The following is a 17,506-nucleotide window of genomic DNA, read 5'->3' as shown; positions in this document are numbered from 1 at the left end:
TGTGCAGTTCTTCGATATGTTTTATTTCTGCGTTCTACTTTTTTAACTTTATAATGTAAAACAACATTTTTTACAACTTAGCTTAATTCTTTACAGGCTTAGATCGATGTTTGTACCAAAGTCACAACTGAAACTATTAAAACAAGTGAATGTGCTTCAATGTAATGCAACGATAAGCTAGCAGCGTGTTGGAACACAACAACAACAACAACAACAACAACAACAACAACAACAACAACACTGCCCCTGACAAGGCTAAAAGCTAATCATAGATCATGATTTTGGGGAGTGGCCAAATTTCTAGGTTGGCCCCGCCCCCTGACTGCCAACTCCAGACCTTCAGATTATACAGTACCAGCCACGTCTCCTGAATCCAACAGCGAGGAGTGAGAACGTCTCATGACAAAGGAGGGGAACCTGTTGTGTCATTTTAGACACTTTGGGCCTTCGACTAAGCTGCCATATATAATGACTGATTTCTATACGCTGATCCAAAGGGTTCGAGGGAACCTTTGTTTTCAGTAATGACACATCATGCCTTCACCAGAGTTCAACACATTTGGGAAAGTTTGGACCAATAGGCATTACCCCAAATAATGGAAGATAGTTTGGACGTTGGTGTTGAAACCATGGAGATCCAATCGATGCCTTCTGATGTTCTGGTGGCTCTGGACCATTCTCACCGCCTCTTGTTGTTTTGCTATGTGACAGTGTTAGCGGGCAAAGTGGTTGTGCATCTACCCCTGAACTGCTTCTACCTCTTGAGTAAAGTGAAGGGTATGATTAATCCAATGGCCTACTTTATCTTAAGTGTGATTGTGATCATCTCCAGCGATCAAACTGCTTATGAAATCTCGGGCTGATAAATTTCTCCGACTTGATTAAAAAAACGAGGCTTTAGTGATGTAATAAAATTCTTTAAAGAGAATAAAGCATCAGAGGAACAAAGTCCAAAGAGTCTATATTAAAACAAGTCTCTTCTGAAACTGATCTCGTACGGCTTTTCAAATTAGTCTCTGAGATTAGCCCCGTATGAGATAGAGATAGATATCAGAGATGGCTGCATGTTCATGATATCTTTATTAAATCACTGATCCAAAGAGTTCTGGTTTGTAAAGCTCGGCTGAGTGGTTTCACACACAAAGAGAGAGGACACTTTACGAGGCCAGATCATTTGGCAAATACCTCAAACATTTCCTCTTTAAACTGGGTGATGGTGAGTTTATAAGGGTGAGCTGATGGGCTGGAGAAGGACAGACGATTACCTACCTAATTAAACAAGGCCAGAGCCGGGATTCTCAGGCTGTAAATGAGGGTGAAGATGAGGTTTTAGGTGTTAATATGATGATGTGCATGGTTGTTTTGAGCATGGAAATCATCCTTGACCTTTAAGAAAAAGATATGCACCTCAGAGATCAGCTTTCAGGCATGCAAATCATTGTCCTTCAAATGAAAGGTGGAAGAAAAATCTCTTCCCCCTCGCCCTAAAAAACAAACCTCTTTTTTGAGCTCATACTAAACTAGGTTCAGGTCTATTTTTCTCCCCTTACAACACAAGGTTAATTTCTTGGTTAAATTGAGCAAACACATCATTGGGTTATATACAGTATAATAACTCAGTGTAGACTTTTAACATAATCATAATAATACATTTTATTTGTTTGATAGCGCCTTCCAACTCAGCCGAGGTCGACTTACAAATAATAAAAGCATAAAATGTCAATGTCAGTTTTATTTATATATCACATTTAAAACAGCGAGTGGCCAACCAAAGTGCAAGTTTAGTCGTCAGTGACCAATCAGAGTGAGTATTCCAGTTTGACCCATGGTACTGAGGCGTGGTGTCGGGATGGTTGAACGGAGGGTGTGTGAGAGGCTGTGGTCATGGAGGAGGTCTCAGAGGTAAGTGGGGTCTAGATGGTGAAGAGCTCTGTATGTGAAGAGGTTTTTGTGCAGTGAGCCCGTGGAGTTTGATGAGAATAGGGGTGATGTGGTCATGTGATCCGGGCGGCTGAGTTCTGGATGATTTGCAGCCTGTTGATGAGTTTGGCGTGGAGTCCAGTGAGGAGGGCAGTCCGTACAGAATCAGACCCCTGGTCTCCCAATGTGAACCCACACTTTGACCAATCCACAGCTCCTCTCTCTGAGAACGATTTTAACTTGGACTTTCAACATCTGACAGAGCTGAGCAGTTCTGTCCATCTTTGTCGTGGCTGAGGCGACTGGTCAAGTTATAGTACATTCATTTTTTATGGGTGTAATTAAACTAGTGAAGAGGAAAACCCAAGCTGTGGAGACAACCACCAAGGTGTGAAGAAGCACACGAATAATCTGTCTGTACAAATCTAAGTAAATGTGAATATATGATGTCAAATATTTGCATTGAAAAAAAAGTGTCTAATCGAAAACATTTGTCAAGATAATTTAGTTTTTAGATTAAGTGACCAATAACATTCAGTATTTCCAAACCCTTTCAGTGCACATTTTCCTTTTATCACATCTCTTGATATTTATTTTAAGTTGTTTCATTCAGAAGTGTTGTCCTCTGAATCCAAGAAGATCCTCGCTATGTCAACTCAGTGGCTTCCACCAAACCCTCGGGACCCTTCTGAAGTTTAACGTGTTTGTTTTGCTTCTTTGTTTTCTCCAGGAGGCCATCATTTCTCCCGTCTCCCCAGATGTGCTCTACTTGTTCCGAGTCCAGGCTGCGTGCATGAACGACATGCGCAGTGACTTCAGCCAGAGCATGCTCTTCAGAGGTAACACACACACACACACACACACACACACACACTCCTCACATGCTCATAGATTGCTGCCACATTATCTTATATGTCATCATACATTTCAGTATGTGTGTCTTTAATGTACACAGCTCTCTGTCGTCATGCTGCTCACATATTGTCTTTCATTTTTGCCCCAGCCTTATCTGACGGTTTGAATTCCTTTCATCGTATAATATCACATCTTTCATACTCGGGTTTTCACGTTATTAATGTGAACGCGTATCGACAGCTGCAGGCTAAAAGAAAAAAAACAACTGTGGAAAGGAAACAAATAAAAACTAAAGGGGGAAGAAGCTGAAAGACAGCGACTTGCACTCATGTCATCTAACCTCATTTAGCTTATTGGCTGTCCCATTAAGTATTCAGCAGCTTGCATTTATATTCTGCCACGCTGTGATTAATGTGCTTACAGTGCACTCCTGGATGTCCTGTAGACGTTTCTATGAGGAAAGTGTTGCATGGTTGTCTCTCCTGTGTTTAACCGTGGATAATCCCCCTTTTGTTGTTGTTTTTTTCCCCTTCCTGCGATTAGCTAACACCACGCGGGTCTTCGAGGGGACGAGGATCGTGAAGACTGGAATGGTAAGGGAGGCAGAGGAAACTCACCGCTTCTGTCTTTTCAGCTTTTATCCAGCAGAGAGCAGTGTCTGTGTTAGCTTCATGCAGGACAGGAGGGACTTGAGAGAACACGTCATGATGAGTGTGCTGCTGAATTCAGTTCTTTAAGACGACGGACACTGCAATGAAATCAATTTTGCATAAAGAATACAAATGTCTTTGTAATTTCCTGACACTGTCAGTGGGTGAAACATCAGATAATCAAATCCAACAACTTAAGGGCCACATAATTCTGGAAAACATCAACATTTTGTCTGTAACTTTTCTCAGTTTTATTCCTGAATTTTCCCTAAAATTGTCATATTAAAAGGCTGCATCCAGTAAACATAGCTGAATTGAAGCAGTAGTACTATCTGCTGATGTTAAAGCTGGTTTGATGAGCACATGCATCAAGCTACTGCTCTGTTAGGGATCAGACTTTGTTGTGCCAATTGTAAGTTTCACATTTCAAAATAAAGCGCTTCAGGTGTGTTTTTCTGCTCCCTGCATAAGAAGGCCCAAACAACCTTGAGGCTTCAACGTGCTCCAGAGAAAGCTTTGAATCGACTATCCTCAGGACTTGCTTTAGGTCCGCTAACAACCCCATTTGAAGGTTGAATATCTCACTCTGCACACACTTATGAATGCTTGAATTGCAGAGTACCTCAAATGTTTCACACTGAGTGATTCTTCTCTTCATAAGTGGTTCAAACCATTAAGGCTTTGAACACCTGAAGAGGCTGCAGAGAAGCAGTTCAAACTTATATCCTGAGGACTTGCCATAGTTTGAAGATCAGTTTATCTCTTATGCAAATTTTAAATTCAAATTATCCCAGACTTTCTCTTTCCCCAAATTTCTTATCTCTCTACATTTGTCCTACTGAATGAAGGCCAGTCAAGCCCAAGGAAAACAAATACAACCATTTTGGACCAAAGTGCTTCAAATGATTCTATTTGAGTCTACTTTCCAATCCCCCAAACATTTTCGACCCCTTACACCCAACGATAAAGTATGCAAAAATACATTTTGTCTCTTGTGTATTTTGCAAGTCTTAAGAGAGAGAGATGGAGAATGTGTTGAATGCAATACAGGAAAGTATTTTCCGTAAGTGGGGTGTAACCTAAACACTCCCGTGACTTTTCTTTTAATGATTAGACTTGTTGTTCAATATCTTACTCCATGCTCTTTCAATAAGCTCTTAACTTGTCAGTGGCTCCAAGGTTTCAGATGATGTGATTCTGTTGACCACTTTAAAGAGAAATAGTTGATGTCGTGCTTCCACGTTTAAAAAGGCTGATTGGTGAAGTCAAGGCTGGAAGACATCGGTCAGAGTCATTCAGTTAGTAATCTCTGTAAACCGCTGAGTACAGGGGGTCTGGATTGACAGCATGGCAAGTGTTGACCAATCAGGTATAAGCTGCTTTGGTGTGTTCAGGGAAAACAGGCCAAATGTTATCTGCACTAGTGACATACCAGCTCCCATCGGCAGTATTCAGATGGTGATTTATTTGTCCCTGTGTTAACAGATATCTGCATATAAGTGCAGCTTACAGTCAACATTAGTTCAAACATGTGATCTTGAGTCAGCAGCGTTTAGATTCTCTGACCACCTGAAATGCATCAGAGGCCATCGATCCCACCTCCGTTCAACCAACAAACATTATTAAAGCCTCTTTGTTCTCCTCTTGAAGACCGACCTGATAAATGTTGATGTTAAACGAATCTGCGTCATGACGTTTTGGCTAAAGCTTTAAACGAGGCAGACTGAGAAAAATATTCAACTAAGTCATCTCAGTCATTCCTGAGATCAAACAACCGTGAAAAGACTTAAAGACATGTCTTGATTTCTCTTGTCCTTCGATAACTTGGTCACCTGACCTGAATCAGAAGTCAGGTGACTGATCTCTGGAACATACCCTCAAGAGTAAACTCTTAATACTCAAATATTCTCTTGTTCTAATCATTGTTGTTTTCTGTCTTAGCCCACAGTGTCTCCAGCCTCCTCTGCAGACATGGCTCCCATCTCCTCCGGCTCTTCTACTTGGACCTCCTCAGGAATCCCCTTCTCCTTTGTCTCCATGGCGACTGGAATCGGCCCATCCTCCAGCGGTAGTCAGGCGACGGTGGCGTCTGTTGTGACGAGCACTCTGCTGGCCGGCCTGGGCTTCAGCGGCGGAGTCATCTCCTCCTTCCCCAGCTCTGTTTGGCCCAGCAGAGCGCCGACCCATAACCCCACCTCCACCCGCCAGACCACCGAACCCACCGAGCCTGCCAAAGAAGCCGCCGCCTCTCCCTCTGCTGCCGCCTCCGCCGCCACCACGACCTCGGCCAACGATAGCGGTGACGCAGCAGGTGAGGAGGCGGAGAACAGCAAGGGTCAGGGAGAGGATGGAGAGAAGGAAGGGGAAGAAAAGGAGGAAGAGGAGGAAGAAGAAGATGAGAAGAAGAGCAGGAAGCGATCAAGAAGTGAAGGCAAGGAGTGGAGAAGGACCAACAGTGGGCAGGTGAATGATCCGACCAGCCAGACCCCGGATGCCACCGCAAAGGAGAAGAAACAAACTGAACCGAATCCACCTAACACGACGCCTGTTGTGGAAGAGCAAATGGAGGTGTATACCCACAATCCACTGGACTCCACCTCCAACACAGAGGCAGACAATGACATGGCAGCATACCCTGCACTTAAGGGCCCGGCAGCGACACTCAGACCCAGCACGGGGCGCAACAAGCAGTGGCCTTTCTCCATCCACACCGGTAAGCCGACATTCATTAGCTCTGATATTTAGTAGAGCAACAAGTTAGGATCGATCACCTGTCAGTAAACATCAGTTGTTGGAACCTTTTACTTACCTTACTACTTTTAAAGTGCCGTGAATCTGTGAAGAACCACAGGTAGCTCCTTCAATCAATACAAAGCTTTTTTAAGTTATTTAGAGCCATGTACGTACTCATGGCTGTAATCAGCTATGAGGGGTCTCTTCCCCCCCATGATGGGAAGGACGTGAGCATTCACTGTACAAACAGTGTGGGTGAGTTTGTGTCAGTCAGGTGTATAGCTTGAGCCGAATGTGAAGGTATCCTTTGGGCCCTGAAATGAAACACAGTAAGAGAACAAATTCACTGTTTTCTAAACCTTTGTTACGTACTAATCCAGAAAGTGTTTTGCAGATCCACGAAGTAGACTTTTTTTTAAAAGATCCGTCACAACCAAAGCAAATTAAGATTGCACTTCTCTTGAAGTGCTTTCACACAAACATGTCACAGTTACCCATTAACATAAAACACCGTTTCTGTCTGTCAACATGAGGCCGGACGGACAAAACAGCGATAGGTGTTGGATCACTTTAAACCTCTGTACACCTGATGCACCTTCAAGTGACGAGGCCACTTAAGCACACAGGTGGAAAGGTACCCCGATGGTAAATGGACTTGGACTTGTAAAGTCCTCTGAGTGCTTTTACACCACATCACTATTTTACACGAGGATGGCAGAGGATGCTTAATGGCGTGGCCCCGCTGTTACAACACTTTTTTTTTGTATTGGACCCAACACGTGATTATGGGCAAAGGATTATGGGATGCTTGGGAAGCAAAAGTTGAAATGCAGGGAACAATATTCAAATGAGTGGGATGAGAGGTGTGCGATACACCATTTTTGGATTCTCCCGTGAGTGATAGGAAAGGCTACCGGCATCCAAAACAGCACGGTGGTTTTTTGGTCATATTAAAAGAATATATATATGCACGTATATCTCAATAAGAGTGCACTGAAATCTCATTCTGAAAGCATTTGATGCAAGAAATGGGTTGCATGTCGTGCGTGAAATTTTGTAACTTGTATGCAGTGGAGCTGCACGGTAATACTTCAACATGTGTCACTCCTGATTATACTGTTAGCTTTCATGGGACAGCGGAAAGTGTTTTCCCATAAAGTTAAATTCTGTCTCACTATCAGCGCGATGACATTTCAGAAGAATGAAACAAGAAGATATAAACGAACAGCTGCTTCATTCTCTTGAGGTGTGAGATCAATGGTTGTGCGGTCCTTTTCATGTTAAGATAAAGAGTGACGTGGAGGCGTCTGATGTTTCTGGCAACGTCAGCTTGATGGCAGTCAGTCACTTCCCGTGGGATCAAGTAAACATATTGTCTTTAAGCTGCCTCCAAGTTAAAGGACCAAAGCTGTGAGCTAATTGTCATTTCTTCTTTGATGACTTTAGATTTGCGAGTTTTACCCCCACTAAAAAAAGTTGGATACTTGCTTGAGATCTGTGGTGATAAGAGGTTGAAGTGAGAGCGAATAAGAAGCAGAGAGTTGGGTCTGTTTAATGCAAGGTAAGAAGTGTAACAGTGCTCTTGCATAATAACCCTTTCTGTTGGGCTAATGGGCTTTATGTGGTGAGTTGCAATGAATTGCATTGATTTAGAGGGGAGGAATTGCAGCGATGAAGACAGAGTTCCTGTAGGAGCTGAAAGCAGACCTTAATGCCCCCCCCCCCCCCCCCCCCCTACTCCCCCAAGCCAAGACTGTCAGCAGGGCATTGCATTAGCCCAGTCAGCACCACGGGACATCAGTTCAATTCCAAAGTGCTTTGACACAGTCCGAGCTCAAGACCAGACATCATAATGAGCAGGAGCAATCATCTCATGTTCCTTTCTTCACCTCTTTGACGAGGCATCTTTGGGAACTTGTGTTGTGTTTGAGCTGGAGGCACTCGAGGGCAAACGCTTCAGTGTTGGTGGCTGTACACATCGGGTCCAGAGCATCTGCTGTGGAGAGATTGTTTTATATATTGAATGCATGCTTTGAGTTCTTTAAAAGCATAAATCTGTTTAAATAACTATCGAGACAGGAAGTCCAAACATCCTCCAGAAACACATCCGTAACACATACAAAGAGTATCTTGTCTAGACATGCTGATTATGCGGTGCACTTGTTTCAGAAATGTTGGCGATTTATCTTTGGGTGATTTTGGAATAGTGGCCGTGGTGAGGAAAACAGAAGGTGTGTGAGAGGGCGTTCGCACTTGCTCAGAACTCTTGACGTTTTCAGGTGAGCTGCGTGTGAAAATGCAAAAACAGATTGGTAATCAGGAAATATCACCTCGAGCCGGTACACGAGTGGGTGGGTCTTTTTCCCGGCATATACGGGATTTTGCATTTCAGCACTGGCTTCAAAACTGGAGTTTGCTGCTTGATCCAAACGTGAGGGTCGCTGCTCGTTAGCATCTTGCTCATTCAAAACCCAGGAACACATCCAAAGGGCTAAATGAACGCATGCTAAGAAAGTACCACTTGTTTCTATGAAATAAATTATGTTGTTTCTCAGGATAAATTCAGACTGTATGATGGGATGATATGAGCAGACATGTAAATGCTCATATTGTGATAAAGATGAGCACTAATGGTTAGTATCACTTTTTTGTCTGCTATGGCTTCACATGTTACTCTCCTGCATTCAACCAACAGCTGGAGGAGGCAGTTTATTTGCAGATTAAAAGATTATACATTTTCAAACTAAATAAAATAATCAGATTAAAGATGAAACCGGCTGCAAAGTAATGAAAAACTAAATCTACTTTGAGCAGAAAACACAAGGAAACGAGGAGTGCATGTTGTAATGTTTGCTTTTCCCACCGCTGTTAATCTATGCGCTGGTTCACCCTCACGTCGTAGAAGTAGTTTTTGACAGACTCAGGTTTACTCAGGTCACATCTTGAGGATTCAGCAGCCTGTCAAACATACAGCCCCCCCTCCCTCCCTCCCTCCCTCCCTCCCTCCCTCCTTCCTCCATCTCTCACTCCTCCAGTGCCCCCTCATCCTCTCTGCCTCCCTCTCTTCTTGCTCTGATCTGAGAGCTGGCCTACTTTCAGACAAGACGAGAGGAGATGAGGCTTGCAGGCTAAACTCAGCTGCAGGGAAAGAAAAAAAAAAGAGCCTGTGCTCCATTTATAGTTACATGTGAGTGTGCCTGTACAGTATGCATCTCACTGCACATTGGTGACTCGCCATGTGTGTGCGTGTGTTTGTGTGTTTCATGCTCGCGTGCTGCCAGCGAGGGTTTATTTATTTATTTATTTGTTTGTTTTTGGCAGAGCTGCTGTGAGTGTAAGAGCAAAGCAGAAGGAAAAGAGAGAGGAACAGAGGCAGGCTGGAGTCTGTGTGCGCCCTGCATGTCTGCCTGTGTGAGTGTGGATGTAAGGGAAAGGGATGCAGAGACAGTGGCGATGCAAACCAGCTGTGCTGCAGTGCAGGGGCCCGGCCTGATGTAGCATTCGGCTTCAGGTGAAAGCTGCAGATTGAAGGCCATGGGGGCCGGCGTCAGCTCCATCAACGTCACGGCTGCAGCAGCTGAAATGGGTAGGTGGTGCTGATGCTGTGCGTGGTGATTAGGGGGATGCTGAAGCCAAATTAGATTAACAAAAGACTCCAGAATCACCCAGTGCTGTGCTTTGTTTTGATTCAAGCATGTGGCTGCACTTTCTCAAAGAGCGTGCAGGGCAGCATCAGCTGAGAACGAGCACACGCTGAACTGATCTGCAGTCATTTAGATCTATCTGGTTTGTATTGCCTGCAGCTTTTCAGCCTGTCGAAGTCAAAGTAGCAAACTCATTCTTCAGGAAATGTGCTTGTTTACTATCGTACTAAGGATTTCAGATATTGATTTTCATCTCTGTTTCGTCCTGCAAACTTGTGATTCTTGATCCTGGCGTAGCAAATAAGCTGTGTCCTGATTCTGCACTGAACAGAAGGAAGAGCAACATAAACATAAATAAGTCTTTCAGTTCTTATAAACCAAACGTGGAGAAAATACAGAATGTTTCACAAAGTTTTTTGGGCCTTTTTCGACATTTTTTGTGGACACATTCTTTCAAAAGCTGTGATTGGCTGATTCGAAAAAAGCAGAGAAAGATTATTTCTAACAGCGCGGAGCGTTAGCTATCACGTCAGGCAGCCTCGGACGCTCGCTGTCATCACTGCATCCATTAAATATTCACTTCTCTGCTCTGTGAATTTCAATTTCCCCCTCGCGAACAGGAAGGCATACGGTGCTTTTGTGTCGACGTTGGACAAGCGGAAGTGTGGAGCTTTGTAGTGACGAGCTGTTGACTCAAATCACCGCCCTCCAAAGGCTCAGTGTTCAACGGCTCATCGTGAGCAGAATAAAGTTGATCCTGTCAACGCCATCGTCCATGAATTTGCACGTTTAGCGCTCGACTCTACGACCCTCGACTTTAATAGGAAACTGAGTAGTAGTAGTTCAGTACTTCAGTAGACTGAAGCTGCTTTGTCGACCCCGCTCGCTCGTGTCCCGTCCTGTTAGTGAGAGTGAAATAAATCTATCAAATAATCAAAGAAATGAGTCAGACGTGATGTAGAAATGAACACGACTTTATGTAGTGAACATCTGTGTAAAATATATAACACATGTCCACGAGTCCAGCAGCCTCTTCTACTCAGTCATTTTTATTTACAGCGTTGATGTTATCACTTAGTCTTATTGAGACGAAGACAAGGTTTTCGAGGTTGAGAAGTACTCATTTGTGTTTTTCCAGTTGCCTCGTCTCTTCATGAGAAAACGTCATCTCTTTAGGATCTTTGGTAGAGTTTCATCCCCTGGTCTCTCAAACCCTTCACAGTTTCCTAACAGAGATTAAAAGTTGCGTGACGGTACATGACATGTGCATTTGAGACCAGCTCAGGACTGCAGCGTGGAGCCTGTCAGACCCCCTCTCATCTCTCTGCGGCTCTAATGTGAAAAGTTACACTGTTTCTTTAAGAGGACGGGACATGACTTTGGCTGTGTTCTGACCGTGACATTTAAATGTGCCCTACAAGTATGTAAGCGCTAACGTGCTCGGCTGCCCTTTGCAGTTATTTTTTTATGGTTTAAGGACCAAATGTTGTCACGCTCGTTGAGGCTCCATCACACATAAAAACAGTAAAAACAGCTATAAAAAAATGATGTTCTTACTGATACACAACAATGATTCTGATTTTGCAAAGGCTGCTGGGAAGTCAACTTGTGTCACTTGATTCCAACATTAAGCTAACGTTCCTAAGAAGAGGGAAGAGTGTCCATCCATCCATCTATACCGCTTTTCCCGTTTGGTGTGGCGAAGGCTGGAGTCCATACCAGCTGTCATTGACTTAGAGGCGGGGTTACACCCTGGACCTGCACCAGCCAATCACAGGGCTGACATGCAGAGACATTCAACCAGACACACTCACACCTACGGAGCATGTGTTTGGACTGTGGGATGAAGCCGGGGATGAGAGAACTCTTAACTTCAATGAACAGTATGATTGATTCTGCAACAACAGACATGTTGTCGAGGCTTTCATGTATTCATCCAATCAAATGAGGGCTAAGTGATCAACAGATTTTGTCCAATCCTGTGACTGCTTGCTAACCCAGTCCTAATTGTTAGCATGAGGCTTCATCTCTCCAGAATACCATCCATCTCTTCCACTTTCTTCTCGGCCTTCAGTATTTAATTCTGTCCCTCAGTGATTTGCTGTTTTTTCTTCTTCTTCCAGATCATCCCAGTGCTGGAACCAACCTGACCCACCAGGTGAGGACCGGGTCCGGTGCGGGTCTGGGCCGCGTGGAGTGGTTGGTACCTTTGGGTGTGGTGTCAGCTCTGACGTTCCTCTGCCTCGTTCTGCTGCTGGTCGTGCTCGTCTACTGGAGGTGGGTGCAACGACACTTCTGTCTCTTCTTCACGGGCTGCTTTGAAGGTCGGCGGAGAAGCTGCACGTTGTTCAGAGTTAAAGATGTAGAAAACACTTCATCAAGTTTGGTTAGCAATACCCGCCTCCCGTCCGACGGGGAGAGTGTCCCACTTTAAAGGTGCATGTGCGAAGAACCAGATCAGGAGGATTTCAGGCAGGGTTGTTATCAAGTTCACACTAAAGTGACTCAGTGCTCCAAGACCAAGACAATCAGGGATAGAGACCGAGTCGAGACCAAGATCAAGGCAAGCAATGACGTGGAAATCAGCAGCGGTTGTCTCGATCACTCTTATTTTAAAATCGGGATTCTGCTCGGTCCGAGACCAGCTCCTTCAATTCCAAGACGAGACAGAGACCTTCGAAAAGTCTTCAGACGAAGACCGATGTGGAGTACTGAGAGTCTCTAGAAAAGTCTCGGGAGTGTGAATGTGAAAACAGCTCGAGATATACAAGTTTTTAGTAGTGATGTCTTTGGTGTAAATTGTTTTAATTCCATCTCACTGCTGACCAAACTCTGAGTAACCCGTTTGTAAATCAGGGGAAGTGAGACTGAATTTTGAATCCCACAAGCGGCTAATCTCGTCCGTCTCTTCTACGACAAAATATGAAACCTTAGATTTTAATTTCTCCATTTATTTTCCATCATTGTGTTTAGCGGTTTGTTTTCCCCGTCTACATTTACTGGAGGTGACGTTTTGTGGGCGTTCGCCTTGATGCCGACTGTATCTATTAAACTGTAAACACCGGGTTTAGAGATCTCTAATAAATCATAAATAATAACATCCTGTCTTGTTAAACATACATATTCTCATTCACCACATCTCCAGCTCTGTATACTTACATTCACAAACAGTATGAGAGATTGTCCTCTGAGCGAGGCCGTCGAGGGATTTGAAAATCTTTCATTGTGTTAATTAAAACCCAATGAAGAGATAATAAAGTCAAAGAGGATTACCTGAACACTCCAGGGTGGCTCATTGTGTGGAGAAAACACATTTACAGGAAAACAGTGAGCTGGCTTAATAAGCTGTTCAGGTATTCAGTTCACACTCTCACTTATCTTTCAGAAATAATAAACCAAGTCCATAGTCATTTCAATACAAGCTATTAATCCAGCTTTTTTTAATTGATTAATAATTCCTGGAAATGAAAGCAGTGAGGAGTAAACATGCATGACTTCATAAACTTCACCAAAAACTGTAAATATATCCACAATAGAGCAAATTTTAACCGATTTTTGAAACGTCCAGTTAAACATGAAAAGAGAAATATGTAACTCTGCACCCTAGTGTTTATAATGGGTACTGCAGTCCAGATTCAAAACATTACAGAGAGCCGTCTGGCTCCGCCCCTCCTCTCTAGAGTGGATGCTCAAGCAGGTCACCATGTGGTGGACACTGAAGCTTCAGTGTTTAGCCAGCAGCTCTTCATCGGTCTGATTGCTCCTTTAAAATACTTTTTGCCTCCTCCTCCTCTTCTTCTCTTCCTGTCTCTGGTGTAAACATTGCTTCAGCACGCTGCTGTCATGATGGACTAAAGTCATCGCTGCTCTGACGAGAATTCTGTAATCTTCTTATATAATCCACAGAATTCACATCATGTGTTTGTGTGACTTGTGTAAATGGACTTAGACATCTGTGTAGCCGGATGAAAAGTTCCTCTGTCGTATGCAGACTCTGATTTTCTTCCACGTCCAACGTGTGGGCAGTGTGTCTTCTTCAGTGGAGTAACACACCCATGACAGTAAATCATTATGTAAGTCTCCAACATCGAGATCCTTGTTAATGAGAACACTGGTGCTTACTGTTTGATAAGTTAGTGTGCAAGTGTTCAGAAGTGGTCTACCTTTACTCACACACACACACACACACACACACTGGGTCAGCAGGTGCTGGGGGTGAGTTGGGTCATTTAATCCTATTGTGGGGCAACGCTCAGGCCTCAAAGCTAGCTCCTCACAGACTCCGCCCATGCTGCACTCCTATTGGCCCTGCAGGAGAAGCTGTGCTGCGTTTAAGCCCCGTTGGAAAAAGATTCTGTGAACAAACAACAAACAGAGTGTGACAGACTGCTCACCTTAAACTTTATCTGTGTATTCAGTTCGGTGACACGTTCTGAAACATAGATTTCATGATGTTCTTCGTTGACGAAAGACAGTTTTCTGATCCAGTTTCACAGCCTTCACATTTTCTTTATTTAACTTTATTTGAGGATTTCTAGTCTGATTCTTTTAGTTTTAAATTTTAAATGCCTGTAGTGTTTGTTCTCTCATGGTCTCTATCTCCAGCAAAGAGCACTCATACTCATCACTCGCATATTTAAAAAGTGCGATACTGAAGGTTGCTAAACCATTATGTTATGTTTATAATAAAATAAAAAAACAGTTTTATGTTGTATTAGTGAGTTGATCTTTTTGTTTTGTTGTTTGTAAGTTGAAACTTGAGGTCAATCTTTTATTTGGTTATGTATGCGCCCATATTACTGGATTTATTCACCAGTCAAAACAGCAGTTTCATGATCTTACACTAGTGGCCCCCCTTCACCAGCAGAGGGCGCTTTCTGGACTACAACGAGCATCGTCCCTGTCCACAGCGTGAAGCGGTGACGCATTACGCGTTACTTTCTTGTTGATCATCTTGTTTCCACAATTTCAGAGAATTGTATTTAAGAGGATAAAGGCAATAAATGTGTAAATCTATCTTGACAGATCGAACTTAGGTCTAAGAAAGATATCGGCCAAAATATATCGCCATCAGATCTTCTGCTCTCCCAAATATCGATGTCAGACTCAGCCCCCCCAAAAAAATCACATTTTAGTCAGGTCCTAGAAATAATTATGACAAGAGGAGAAAGTAAATACTGATTTAAAAATATAATAAATGTAAAGATAAATATGTGTATATTAATTACATCTCCTGTTGTTTTGACACATTTCTTACAGCTAACAATGTGTTGAATCTATAAAAATAAATGATTTAGATTCATGAAGGGACTTTTACATTAATTGTAATCAAACTGAAAAATGAAAACAGGAATTATAAATAACTTCTTTTAATCAAAACATATTTCGTCATCATTTGTCCCACGCGACTTGAAAGCATCGCGACAGCAGCCGTCTGACACCAGGAAGTGGCTTGGGACTGACCTGTGTTTGCATGTAAGTGGGTGTGTTTGTGAGTGTGCTCGAGTCACAGTGAGGGAACACCTCCCTTCATGCCTTGTTAGGAAATCCCTCCTTCCCTCCCTCCGTCCCTCCCCCCTCGTGTCCCTCCTCCTGTCCCCTCGCTCTCGTGCACTTGCTGTCAGTTCAGGTCAGCAGCAGCATGTGGCAGCTCGTCTGCTCCCTCCTCTCTGCATGTTCACCAGGATGAATGCTCTCTGCTCTCTGCTCTGTATCAAGTACAGGTAGGCAGGGGCTGGACACACACACACACACACACACACACACACACACACACACACACACACACAGAGGAGCATTGGGTGTTGAGTAACTGCTCTCCCTGGAAGTCGGAGTAAATCAGGACGCTGCAGTGTGTCGGTCAGACTCGGTCAGTTGATGAATATAACTCGAGGAGTTTCTTCAGTTCTCCTTTCAGACATATTTAATTTGATTTCAGTTTCAGTGTGGAAGTTAAAGACTGTTTTATTTCAAATAAAGAAACGGAGAGATACTTTCATCAACAGGTGTCTGAAACTCCTCAGGATGACACACTGACATGAAGTGATATTTCAGTGCTTCTGGGGAAGAATAGAGTGATTGTTATTAGCGGTTTAATTTAATTTAAGGGTCAGTCTAACTTTAGACTCTTCTGGTCACTCAGGGATCAGAGTACTTTTTTTACATGCTTATTTTTGTTGATTGGAGGTGTAACAGAGACGCCTTGTATTTATTTCAATATCTGCTTATCATTAAACCAGTCCTCATATTTAACTTACCAATCACAGAGTTTATTACCAACTTCCAAAAGCGTATCCTCACATGTGATGTAACACAGGGGTTAGACCATGGAGCTCTTTCAGGTGTCTGCTCCTTATTGTAAAGTTCATCAGCATATACTAACACAGTGTATTAATGCACTGTGGACAGTTGATCTATCAGCAGCAAACTTAAAGTGGACGAGTATATGGGACAGAATAAAAGATTGTGTTGGTGCAAGAGCTCCCAGTTTGTAGACAGGATTTTATAATGTTACAGCACACTTCCAACATTTTTTGTAAATTATTCCGCGGACCCCCAAGCTGTTCTTCGCTGACCCCTGGTGTAACGCCTTAAAAATGATATATTTATGGCACCGTAGGCCGAGTGGTCAGTTTAAGCGCTTCCCTCGAAAGCGGACGCCGTGGGTTTGAATCCGTCAAATGTGGCAACTTTCTGCCAAGTCATCCTCTCTCTCTCTCTCTCTCTCTGTCTCTCTCTCTCTCTCTCTCTCTCTCTCTCTCTCTCTCTCTCTCTCTCTCTCTCTCTCTGTCTCTCTGTCTCTCTCTCTCTCTCTCTGTCTCTCTCTCTCTCTCTGTCTCTCTCTGTCTCTCTCTGTCTCTCTCTCTCTGTCTCTCTCTCTCTCTCTCTCTCTCTCTCTCTCTCTCTCTCTCTCTCTCTCTCTCTCTCTCCTGTTTCCCCATTAAAGCCACAAAAAGTGAACATAAATATATGTCTCTTTTGGACACTGGTGAGACATTCAGCAGGAGGCAGTGACTGGACACACACTTCAGTGAGTCCAAAGACGTTGTCCTGGCCCGTCTCCGTCTCAAGCAGAGGTGTATACGGCTCAGATGGTTGAGGACTTTATGTTTTTAATGAAACAGGTTCTCTCCCTGCTCTCTGTCCGTCTCTGCGTTTAAAGCCTCTCCTGTTTTTCTGTATTTTACCTCCGACTCGTCTCAAACGGTCTGATGCAGATCTTCACTTCAAAGTGCTCTGATGTAAAACGTCGGGTTTTTGGATTGTCACAGAAGTCCCAGCCCAAAGAGTAAGTGTGTGTGTGTGTGTGTGTGTGTGTGTGTGTGTTCTTTGAGGGGGGAAGGACAGTCAGCTGCTGACTGACATGATGAAATCTGTATTGTCTGTCTCTCTCCACACACACACACACACACACACACACACACACACACACACACACACGCTCGGTATCTTTATCTAAATGCATCTGTGTTTGCTGTTGCTCATGTCCATCATTAAACTTGATCGTACTCTTTTCTTTGCAGACGCTGTTTCCAGACCGCTCACTTCTATGTGGAGGACAACAGCTCACCCCGGGTGGTACCCAATGACACGCTGCCTGTCATCCCCATCCCAGGTAACAACCAATCACAGCTCTGCACACAACGCTGGACCACAGGTGGGATGTGATGGCAGGCCATCACACCTGTGCTCACTGGGGTGATT

The 17,506-nt window shown here is 43.7% G+C and overlaps 1 protein-coding gene across 1 annotated transcript in view; it reads left to right on the top strand.

The window, feature by feature from the left end:
- The window catches only part of LOC306821928 (receptor-type tyrosine-protein phosphatase gamma-like), a 377,123-nt gene that overhangs the window by 333,731 nt on the left and 25,886 nt on the right, over positions 1 to 17,506 (top strand). Inside the window, exons 11-15 of the mRNA XM_079340572.1 lie at positions 2,651 to 2,759; positions 3,319 to 3,368; positions 5,367 to 6,138; positions 11,926 to 12,079; positions 17,326 to 17,417. Coding sequence (XP_079196698.1) covers positions 2,651 to 2,759; positions 3,319 to 3,368; positions 5,367 to 6,138; positions 11,926 to 12,079; positions 17,326 to 17,417 — 1,177 coding nt within the window. The remainder of the gene's footprint in view (positions 1 to 2,650; positions 2,760 to 3,318; positions 3,369 to 5,366; positions 6,139 to 11,925; positions 12,080 to 17,325; positions 17,418 to 17,506) is intronic.

The sequence above is a fragment of the Symphodus melops genome (assembly GCF_947650265.1).
Source record: "Symphodus melops genome assembly, chromosome: 4".
Classification (NCBI taxonomy): Eukaryota; Metazoa; Chordata; class Actinopteri; order Labriformes; family Labridae; genus Symphodus; species Symphodus melops.
This window is presented reverse-complemented; position numbering and strand designations above follow the sequence as displayed.